General features: G+C 38.5%; 1 protein-coding gene and 1 long non-coding RNA gene across 9 annotated transcripts in view; one reads left to right on the top strand and one right to left on the bottom strand.

The window, feature by feature from the left end:
* The first annotated feature begins 8 nt into the window (after window positions 1-8).
* LOC112677871 (uncharacterized) overlaps window positions 9-11,958 on the top strand; it is a 42,535-nt gene continuing 30,585 nt past the window's right edge. Inside the window, exons 1-2 of the long non-coding RNA XR_003147243.3 lie at window positions 9-201; window positions 1,914-1,998. This is a non-coding gene — a long non-coding RNA (uncharacterized LOC112677871). The remainder of the gene's footprint in view (window positions 202-1,913; window positions 1,999-11,958) is intronic.
* The window catches only part of FRS2 (fibroblast growth factor receptor substrate 2), a 110,828-nt gene continuing 103,012 nt past the window's right edge, over window positions 4,143-11,958 (bottom strand). For all 8 annotated transcript variants that reach the window (XM_035721722.2, XM_035721723.2, XM_025476628.3 and 5 more), the window contains 2 exons: window positions 11,736-11,899; window positions 4,143-9,911 (listed from right to left, as the gene is read on the bottom strand). In XM_035721722.2, coding sequence (XP_035577615.1) covers window positions 8,961-9,911; window positions 11,736-11,899 — 1,115 coding nt within the window. In that variant the 3' untranslated portion in view covers window positions 4,143-8,960. The remainder of the gene's footprint in view (window positions 9,912-11,735; window positions 11,900-11,958) is intronic.

The following is an 11,958-nucleotide window of genomic DNA, read 5'->3' as shown; positions in this document are numbered from 1 at the left end:
GACGCCGAGCCTCGCGTTGCCATAGCAACGGAGTTTTCCGCCCCTCCCCCCAATTTCATCTTTAAAAATTCGCCCTAAAAATATCACAGATGCTCAGCTTTTCGAGCGTTAGAGACTAACAACGAAAAAATAATTCCCCAGCCACACTTCTTTCCCCAGAAGCAACCACATTCAGCTTGTGCAAGCTGTGCAGTTTGACAGGTGTTTTATTTTTTGGGGGGGAGGGTTACCTTATATTACTGAATATTTTTTATTGCTGTTTTAATTTTAAGCGTTATTTATTGAGTGACGAGGAAGACTTACACTCCTTTTTTTTTCTAAGTACAATTTTTTAATAAAGATAATTATAAAAGATGGAAAAATCAGCTCAGAAAGGCCAATTACTTCTTTGACATAATAACTCACAGCAATTTTAAATACTATCACATAAAGCATATTGGAGAAAAGAGATTTTGCTTCATAATTAGAAAACTCACAATAAAACTTGCCAAGAAAAACAAAAACAAAGCCATTTTGAAAATACAGTCCATGTCAAAGTAGTATAAAATGAAGCCGGAAGTCTTCAAAAAGAAAAAATTTTTCTTCCCAACATTTTCTCACTCGTTTATGGTTTCTGAACTTACGCTCCTTTTATTGCATTTTAAAAAGCGGTTTTTAATGGGACATTGTCTAGGACACAGTCTTGTGAAGGCTGGTGGAGATCTGTGCCCAGTTTGCTCATTTTCAGGGCTTACATTTTGCTCCTTTTCTCCCCTCCACTACTAGAGACGACTAGTAAACTCTTACATGATGTGTTGGTACAGACTAAGGTCGATCCCACATATTTCAGTTTTATTATTAAAAAACAAAACTTTCAAAAAATAAAGAAAAATAAAAACCAAAATTTTCAAAAAAATAAATAAAAATAAAAGACAAAATTTTCTATTTGAAGTTAACCGGCCAGGATGGTTGCAGTAAAATGCTTGTGCTTTAAAAAAATCTATTAGTTGTCTTTTACCGACTGATCCCCTTTTCTCCCTTTGACTAATGAATGGATCACTTAGCAAGTGCTTGGACTTACCTGCAGTTGCTAACACTGGTGGGTGTTTCCCATTTTTTTTTTTTTTTTTTTAATGATAGTCACACAGAGAGAGAAAGAGAGAGAGAGGCAGAGAAATAGGCAGAGGGAGAAGCAGGCTCCATGCACTGGGAGCCCGACGTGGGATTCCATCCCGGGTCTCCAGGATCGCGCCCTGGGCCAAAGGCAGGCGCTAAACCGCTGTGCCACCCAGGGATCCCCTGTTTCCCATTTTTAATTGTTTTTAACTCTTGAGATAAACTTTAAGAATAGTTTACGTCTGGGATTGACAGGCTCTGGGGAGGAAACCAAATCCGACCTGCCACCTGATTTTTTACGGCCGGAGAGTTAAGAATGGGTTTTTTCATTTTTAAATGATGGAGGAAAGAAAGAAGACTATTTCGTGGCATGCTGATATCATATGAAATTTGTATTGTGGTGTCCATAAAGCTTGGTTGGAACATAAGCATACCCATTTTAATATACATATTTTTAAAGTTTTGGGGTTTTTACATTTTTGTTGTTTTTTTAGTAATCTTGCACCCAGTGTGGGGCTAGAACTCATGACCCTGACATCAGTAGTCACATGCTTTTGCAACTGAGCCAGCCAGCTGCCCCTACCCATTCATTTTTATGCTGTGCAGTGTGACCCAGAATGATACAGTGGCAGAGTGGCTGTGACACACTGTCTAGCCCAAAAGCCTAAAATAGTTATTATCTGATCCTTTACAGGAAAAATTTGCTGACCATGCTTTACATTATTCTCAAGGTCCACCATGAAAAGGGGTCTTCAGATTGGACATAAATTATTTTACTTCTACCAACAGTTTTTTTTGAAAACGTGCTCTTCTTGCAGGAAATGCACTTGAATGGGCAGATCCCAAGTCTGGGATGAGAAGAGTCTCAATGAGAAGCTGAGAGGCCTGCACAATATTAAAAAGGTCTTTTTAAAAATTATTTATTTATTTATTCATATGAGAGATACAGAGGGAGGGGGAGGCAGAGACACAGGCAGAGGGAGAAGCAGGCTCCATGCAGGGAGTCTGACATGGGACTCGATCCCGGGCCTCCAGGATCAGGCCCTGGACTGAAGGTGGCGCTAAACCACTGAGCCACCTGGGCCGCCCCAAAGGGTCTGTTTTTATGGTGAGCCAAATCACTTACCTGGAAACATTATTAGGTCCTCTGGCAGGCCTGAGACTTCCTTTGGCCTGAGACTGGGTGATGGAGACAGCAATCAATGCCCCCTCCCTTCTGGGCTTTAGAGAAGTTGGGGGGGGGCGGGGATTGTCAGGGGCCTTTGGATGGGGGACTGAGAGGCAGGCCTTGCCACCTGTGGAGCTAAGCCAGGGACAACCAGGAGGGGACCACCTATCTGGGGACTCTCAGCAATTTGTCCTTTCCTCTTTGCATGTGTTTTTGACTCTTCCTCCTTTCCTACCTCCTACAAGGGTAGGAAACCCTTGTACCCCAGGGGTTAAACGCTCAGCTTCTGGATCCAGGCTGCATGGGTTTGGATTTCATCTCTTCTAGTTGACTAGTTTTCTAACTTTGGATGTGTTCCATAGGTCTGCCCACCCTGATCCATAGCAATGGGAGAAATAACAATTTGTTGCTTTAAGCCACTCTGTTTTAGGGTGGTTTGTTGCACTGGATAACTAACCTAAATACTCTTTCAACAATGCCTTTGAAGAGGCATTTATCCAGTTTGCTTCCATTTTTGTAAGAGCCTGAATCAGTCTCCCTGCTTCATTAAAACATCACATCCTCCAGTGTTCCTCATGTTGATGTCAGAGCAATCTATTGTTTCTCCACTGTTTAAAATCCTCCGAATTCTCAGAGAAAACAAAAATTCTTCAGTGTTCTACACATATGTACCCTCATTTCTTCCTCCTTTTATTTTTTTAAAAGATTTTATTTATTTATTCATGAGAGAGGCAGAGACAGAGGCAGAGGGAGAAGCAGGCTCCGTGCCGGGAACCTGAGGCGGGACTCGAGCCCAGGACCCCAGGATCATGCCCTGAGCTGAAGGCAGACACTCAATCACTCAAGCCGCCCAGGTACCCTCTTCCCCCTTTTCTGTCCCCTACCCTGCCTTTGCAGTCTCTGCTCCAGTCATATGGAACCCCTTGCCACCACTGGACAATCATGGTCTATGTATAGTTATTTATAACTGTGCCTTGAAATTTACTCCTTCTCCCTAAGACCACCTTTCCTCTGAACGTCCTCTAAATCTATGAAGACTCTCATGAGACACCTTAGGGATTACCTCCTCTAGGCTTTTCTCGAAAATCTTACTTAGACTGAGTTTGACGCCCTTCCTTTTTGTGTGCCTTTATATTATTATGTTATTAAGAATTGAAGTAACAATTTTTTCAATTCTCCTACAGTATATAGCTAGTACCATTCTAGAGGTATCAGAAGAATTTATGATATACAGTTTGTCTCAGGGCTTAGTTCTTTGGAGGGAGGGGCAGGGAAGAAGAGCACTGCCCCCATTAGAAGAGCTAAACTACCAATCCTTTTGAGCACAAGGATTGCATCTTTATTAGGAGCAGAGAGCCTCGTTGGTGCTCATTCGTTAAATAAGAAAAAAATGTGAAGAGCTATCTTCAAAGGAACCAAAAGAAAAACACAGAAATAATCCAAAGAAGTTTTTACTTTCTGAAACCAAATGCTCAAATTTCCCAAGGTGATGTCCCTGCCACATCTTAACCGATTTATGGGTCCATGGTTGTCTGGTATATAGTAAAGCAGCCAGGTACAGGTGGATGTGTCTACCCCTTCGTTGTCTAAGTGATCTCCATCTTGAGCTGTACCTACTAAATAGGCTTTGTACTGTCACACTGTGATTTAAAAACAGGTCTGGAGTCCCAAAGCTGAGAACTGCTAGGATGACTGCATAGATGAAGCCACGAAGAGTCTGTCAACTACTTATAGTTTCCTTTCACTTTGATGACACATGATCCTTAGCCCACTATATGATCGCTTGAAAATGGAGGCACTGGTATGGGACTAAGAAACAAAACCTCTTACCGTAAAGTCTTAAGAAATGTATGACATAGAAATACAGGAAAACTTTAAATAGGTATCCAACCAAACTTTTATTGGGGTTTTATTGCAATCTACTTTCGGCAATAAGGGGAAAGTAACCATAAGAACTCTGATCAGATTTTATTCAACAAAGCAGTTTTTCATGAATGCTTAAGGTCAGTGTATAGTCAGCTCAGCTTCCAGTATCAACTTGAGTACCTCATTATGAAAATTTATGCCAGAATGACAACAGTAAGGCATTGCAAGATCCTAAATCATCTAAGATTAAACCATATTTTACATATAATCTTTAGGACAGTATACTAATACTCTACAATAAATAAGGATTTTAAAAATGTGTTGCTTAGCCCTTGTTGAACTAAATTCAATTATTAGCTTATTCTTTAAGTACTCCAGTTAATAAAGGTTCGATTGTACTTCAAGAACTCTGACTTTTCCAAAGATAAAAAATTAGTTATTTGTTATGACAAAAATTAAGCTTAAAAGCACATTCACACTTGTCCTTAAAAGCATGTTTACATCATATATGAGAAAACTTCTCATGCCTGGAGATACGGTTTATATGGCAAAAAGTCATATGCAAAGAATGACTAGAGGGCAATCCTCCCAGCTCCACGTCCTCCAAAAAGCCACACTTGGCCTCAGTGTAAAAGTTATATTTTATTGCCATGCTACAAAATGTATGAAGTTGGCACTGATAGGGAGAAACAGAGAACAAAGGGTAGGAAGGGATAGAGGGCAAAAGATGTTGTTACATATACAACAAGGTTTTAATCAACAGTGGTAAATTTTGCCAGTATTAAAAATGCAAACCAAAATTTAAAATGCTGATATGAAACAGCATTAATATACAATTTATGCATAGTACAGTATCACTTATGTCTTTTATTAGAGAAATACGGAATGTTTATAAAAGAAATTAACCATAGGGGATAAAATTCCTATTTCATATACAATTTGGCAATGGTAGTCCCACTGTTAGACAATTTTTTATAAAAGAAAAAATTAAAAATCTAATAAGCTACCTTTATACAAAGTTGCTATATTTATGCCTTTACTGTAGGAAAAAAACATTTATAATGCAAATTAGGACGTACAATAATCTTACAATATTATACAATGTAATGAAAATAAAAACATAACACAAAATTTTTCCTTTATAAAATGTATATTTTGCATTTACTAATGCAAATGTGGCACACCGGTGACTACTGTACTATTAATACCAGTCCGTTTCCATGCTATTATTGTCCAATTGTCATAGAATTGCAGTTGTATTGATGCTACAAAAGAATTGTGTTATACCCCCAAAAAATGAGGAAGTAGGAATGGGGAATAGGGATGTAAAGAACAGGATAGATAGGGTGCTGGTATGGGCAGAGTATATTGTGGTATGTCATAAAATGTTAGTTTTTCAAGCCAAAAACATTTTCTATACATTCTATTAATTTCGTACCAATGCCTTTATTCAAATTTGGCAAACAACAGGGAAAGGTAATTAGTACCATATACCTCACATATCAGAAATATGAATAAGATGTCAATACATCAGTTACTTCTGAATGTTGTCTCTGATGGTATGTCTATTTCAAGGAGATATATATATATATATGCATATACACTTATACACATATATATATTTACACACACACACTACACATTGCACAAAACACTTGGGCATTATGGGTTAGGAACAGCACAGGGGGAGGTGGGAAGTACTTTTTAGCTTGTTAAAACCTTTACCTTGAGGCAAAAATATGGTGGCACATTATTGGGAAATTATGAAAACATAAGGCCCCTGTCCCATTTTTAATAGAACATTATTGAGGTACATTTTTATATGTTGTGCCACAGATTTTTTCTGAGGGGGGGAGGGATAAACAAACACTAGCTTGACTTATAACATTGAACTGTGGGGTCAACATTAATATCTATAAAAACAAAGATTGCTTGGCAAATTTTCATAAGTCCCAAATGTGATCTATTCTGGATATACTGGGAAGTGAAAAGCTTTTTGCTGAGTCTTCAAGAGTAAAGTGCATATCTCATCACTCCACAGCAGCAGTAAATAAAAGGAACTATTTGCCAATCTTCCTGGAGGGAGGGAAGGCACCATATTTTCATTTTTTAAAGGAAGATGAAACTGGGAAATAAAATACATGAAGAAAAAACACAGGTAATACCCATATCAGTTTCCAACCTCTGATGTGGGATAAAAAGGACTGTTATCACCTGTATGGATAAAAGAGGACTCTATTGGGGGGAAAGCATATGGACAATGATTATATTTCCAAAACCAGAAAGTGGGGTCACATGGTCCATCAACAGAACAAAATATCTAAAATTAGGTCTGTCTCAGAAAAATCTGAAACATATGGCCACAATTATACCCAATAAAATATCTCATTCTACGATGCACCTCGTAACAGGTACATTCTTCCAGGACAGAGCTTAATGCCCGTGACTAGACTACTGCAAAGGACAAGTAGTGTTCTACATTACTTTTTATTAAATAGGAACACAGGTGATTTCCAGAGACATCTGGAAATAAACACCAGTTGTATACATCTTCCTAATACTCATAGTACCTAAAATCAAATTCTTAGCAGACAAATTGGTCCCATTTTCATTTTTAAAGCACACAGTATTTAAAGCATAAACTGCAATGATTATATTGGAGCTACCTAAAATATATAAGAACTAATTAGAATCCAGAGGAAAATGAAAATGGTGAGGAAAAGAAAGAAAATAAAGTATCCGACCTCCAAAATGAATCAGTAGGTCAGCCCTTTCATCTGGAGGTCCTGTCTTGACTGCTTGTTTTGGAGAAAACCACATGTACTGGTTCCATTATAATTCTTATTCCACGTTACAAAAACCATCACATAAATTTGGCACGATTAGCAATCTACTCAGAGGAAAGCATAAATGGAACAATACATTAAAAATGGAAACTGCACACCAATACCAATGTTCTCTCCTTAGAGCACAGTGAACACTTTAGTAAGCACCAGGTTCACAGAAAAATAAAAAAGAAGAAAGAAAGAAAGAAAGAAAATTCTGCTATGCACATAAACCAATGGCACTGAAAATAATAACGACAAGCTTTAATAATTTATTTTCTTTATAATGGTCCCACTCTCTTCTGCTAATCCACTCACTGTCCCATAATTAATCAGGTTATTCACTGGTCAGGTTGGGTGCTGTATGACTGAGACCTTAGTTACATCTGGACGATAGATCCAAATCATGATCTCAAACTTCCTCAACATTTAGAGAAAACAGTAACCTAACCGTTCCGCTCTGCCGTCTCTTGTCTTCCCTAGTGTTTTGAGAAACTGGAACATTCTTGACTTTCCGAGAGTTACGACATACGGTCTCTCTTCAGTTTATATAAACTTCAATTCATTTTAAATCCTAAATTATGACACAATCTCATTGCTGTAAGACTTCCACTGTACCTGCTATGCTGGCCACGATCCTAACATTCTACTGAAATCAAGGGATAACCAAAGATCCATCTATGAGTGAAAGGACAGCAGAGTGGGGGAACACCACTGCGGGCAAAGAACAACTGCAGCCGTGTGATGAGGGAATCGCTGCTAAAGTGCTGGGGAGAGTGCCCACAGAGAAAACACAGTACCTTTAGGGAACTTTGCGTGTGAAAAGTAGCTTCTTTTTTTTTTTTTTTTTTTTTCCTCAACTGTTAAAGAGATCACCTATGGACACGAGTGAAATTTCAAATTGCGTGAATGTTTTTATCAACTTGAAAAGTAAACAGCATATAAATAAATACTGGACAAGGGCAACCCTGTTACAGAATAACAGTAAGTTCCAAACGAACCTTCAAAACCACAATTCGACAGAAATGCAAACTAAACAACAACGAACATGTAGTCCAATTTCAAAACTATATACAAACTCAAACATTTTAAATTGAAAAAGACAGTAAGCAACAGAATAAGACATCCCAAACACCAAAGGAAAAAACTGAAGGTAAATGGCAATCTAATGGCCCAGATGCCTCCAGGAAACAATGTTATTGTTCATAATCTATGGGAGAGCAACTTTCAAGAGATCCTGGTTCAGATTTCCAAATGTTTTTGGGTAAAGTGACCTGAGACTGATTCTGGAGTCTAGTGTAATTCTGATTAAGATATTATCTGGGCCTGCCCTTCAAATGACATCATGAGATGAGTAAAGAGAAAATTTTGACTCCTTCCTGCCTTTCGACACACCGAGAACAAACCCTATTCATGGGCACAGGACTCTTTCTAGTAACGTAGAAGGCAAAGGAACTGACTGGTATATAAGGAGGTGTGGTACTTCTATTTCCTTTACATATGTTTTGGCTCAAGGCAAAAAGCCTACAATTAATGAAATAAAGGATTCCTCATGTTACATGCTGGAGGCCATATACCATGAATAGTGAGTCTACAAATATTACTTTCAAAGCCTAGAGTTATCTGTTAGCAATGCACATGATCAAGAGGCTTTATAAAATGTTTTAAACGCCAACCATGACTTAGACATGAATGATATGCGTAAGTCCGGAATATTGATAACAATCAACCAGCATGTCACTCACTTCAACTCTCATTTTAAATAGGCACTGTGAAAATGGGAATGCTGCTGTACAGTAATGAGTAGTATGTACTGAAATTAGTGTTCTTTAATGAGTACCTGCTCTAACGTTAATTCCCTTTAGTTAAAGAAGCACATGAAATAGTCAGAAAAAAAATCTTATCAGTCTATAAAAGGAGTTAGTGTTTAGAAATGAAAATGAAGCACTTGCATCTTCATTTTTTGAAACTTCACAAAGGTGCAAACAATGTACCGCTTTCCGGGCTCACATGGGCAGGTCAGTACTATTATGTCTGGTCTTCCTAGACGTACCGTCGTCTCGCGGCAGTGCTTTCTGCAGATTTGACATAGCAGCAGTTCTCTCGATGTCTATCACAGCGTACAGCTCTGTGCGCCTGGTAGGGGTCTGTGGAAGGGGAGTGGTAGGTGTTTTTGGAGTCTGAGGGTTGTCAGAGTCACTGCCACCTTCCAAGTCAACCTGTATGTAATTGAGCTGCCTGTGTTCTAAACTTGGGCGTCTGATATCAAAGTTAAAGACTGTCGGTGTACAGTCCCGACGCCTCGAATATTCTATTTTGTGAGCACTTGCCGGCACTGTTACATTCTCTGTATTTACATAGTTATGCATTGGATCTAGATTATTATGGTAGCCATTTAGAGATGGGGTCTTTGGTCCTAAATTGTCATCTTCATCCCTACTAAGCTTGCGGGCTTCCCAGACAGGAGGCAAAGATGGTAAATTTTCATAGTTTAATAATGCAGTTCTTCTCTGAGCTGAGTTGTTGATATTCTGGGTATCTGAGGTACTGCTGGATGTCAGACGACCTCTCCTGACCCCTGAGGCACTAGGGATAGATAACCCATTTATATTTTCATACACCAGTTTGTTAACAGAGGGTGCATCTCTTCGCTCATCACTGTCATATCCAGTGTCCCATTCTGTGCTATTGGCACCGCTTCCACTGACTTGGTCTCTTCCAAGTTGCTCCAGTTTCTCTTTTTCCATCAACTGCTTTTGAACAGGGGTTGGTCCTAAGACAAATTTGACTCCTTCGGGTTCAAGAAGAATCTGAGGGTCCCTGTCCTCAATACTACTTGGTTCTTCTTTTGGTGTGTTGCTTTCAGCATTAGAAATCCTCGCCTCCAATGGGACATGCACACTTGTGCGGTTTTTCCGCTCTTCTTGCACTCCTGTAGTGTTGACATAGGTATGTACCTAAAACAAAACAGGAAAGTGAATCAATAACTTGCCTAAAACAAAAACCAAAAAAGGCTGATCATATCAGTTAACTTAATCGATTAACTTTCTCTCTCACTATACTCTCCCTTCGAGGCTTGTGTACCCAGTTTTCACTAAGGAAAAGGTGGGGAGAGGGGAAGAATGTAGAAAGATCTTCTTCACTTGATAAAAGAATAACTACTCTAAAATAACACATGACATTGTACTTGATACACGAAAAGCACTCTGTTAAAAAAAATCAGGAATGAATTGAGATTAGCATTTTCATGTTGTTTTGGAAATTTTCATCAATGCATTAAAACATGATTCAAAAATAAGGAATAGTAAGAGTATTTTAAAAAGGAGACAAATTTATCATGATTTGCAGATAATGTGATCAAATAAAAAGATTAAACCCTACTAGATTTAATGAAAGTTCTATAAAATGCATTGATATAAAAATAAACACCACCTACTCAGAAATCATCACTGTTTATAAAGGGTCAATGGTATTTTGGGGGAAAAACAACATAAAAATGTTTGGAAGATTAGGGGCCCCTTGGTGGCTCAGTCGGTTAAGCATCAACTCTTGGTTTTTGGCTAAGGTCATGATCTTGTGGTCGTGGGATTGAGCACCGCATCAGGCTCTGCACTCATGGGGGAGGAGGGGAGGGAGTCTGCTTGGGATTCTCTCCTCCCTTCACACTGCCCCCTGCCATTCTCTTTCTCTAAAATAAAAAAAAATTAAAATTAAAATAAAAAAAACTTAAAAAAAATTTAGAAGACTATACATAAAATTTGAAAAAATTAAAAAATAAAATGCAAAATCTGAGGGAGGTATAATTATAGTAACTAACATAAAAATTCATTTATCACGTAAAGAACACAAAGAAACAGATTAAAATAGTAAAAAACTTCTTCATGATATGTGACCTTTTGGTTTACAAAAGAATAACTAATTAATATATAGACAATGTTCAACCAATAACTTCATTCCACCAATGAAAAATACAAGTCAGAATCATCAAATAGCTTCATAAAAACACTGACAACAAAAATCTACCTTCCTGCTAGTAATCCACTAATATAAAAAGCAGTATCACTTCCAAATCCATTGGAGGTTATTATAACAGGAACTATTTTTTTTTTTAAAGATTTATTTATTTATCTATTCACGAGAGACACAGAGAGAGAGAGGGGCAGAGACACAGGCAGAGGGAGAAGCAGGCACCCTGCAGGGAGCCCAATTGGGACTGGATCCCGGGACTCCAGGATTACGCCCTGGGCCGAAGGCAGGCACCAAACCACTGAGCCACCCAGGCGTCCCATAAGAGGAACTATTTAGTTATATCTGTATTTATTTATAGATAACCCTTTCCTGTGAGCCCAGACTATTGTGATGCTACACCTATTTTGCATATGTTAGAAAATATATGCTGTTTCCTCTGATTCTTCACTATAAGTCATAAACAAATAATGAAAGTTAAAATTCAGACAGACTACAATTTTCATGTATCAGCACAGTAACGTTTTAACTCCACACAATCCATTATCCCATTAGACAGAAGTATATGGGGGATCCCTGGGTGGCGCAGCGGTTTGGCGCCTGCCTTTGGCCCAGGGCGCGATCCTGGAGACCCGGGATCGAATCCCACATCGGGCTCTCGGTGCATGGAGCCTGCTTCTCCCTCTGCCTGTGTCTCTGCCTCTCTCTCTCTCTCTCTGTGTGACTATCATAAATAAATAAAAATTAAAAAAAAAATTTAAAAAAAAAAAAAAAAAAAAAAAAAAAAAAAAAAAAAGACAGAAGTATATGCTTACTTGCTCCTCCGCTACAAGCAAAGGATGTGTAGATTCTTCACCTACTGAAGGCAGGCGTGCACTTCCCACAGAAGGATGTCTGCTTGAGGGATGGGATGAAGCATCTCCAAATGAGGGATATCGGGGATATCCATTAGGTAAATTCTGAGCAGCAAACCCTGGAGCTGAGTTATGGTTTATTGGTTAAAGAAGAAAAGTAAAATATGGGGACAAGACAGAGAGA

Source organism: Canis lupus, chromosome 10 (assembly GCF_003254725.2).
Source record: "Canis lupus dingo isolate Sandy chromosome 10, ASM325472v2, whole genome shotgun sequence".
NCBI classification, from domain to species: domain Eukaryota; kingdom Metazoa; phylum Chordata; class Mammalia; order Carnivora; family Canidae; genus Canis; species Canis lupus.
The sequence above is the reverse complement of the archived record's forward strand: the minus strand, read 5'-3'. Positions and strand labels throughout refer to the sequence as shown.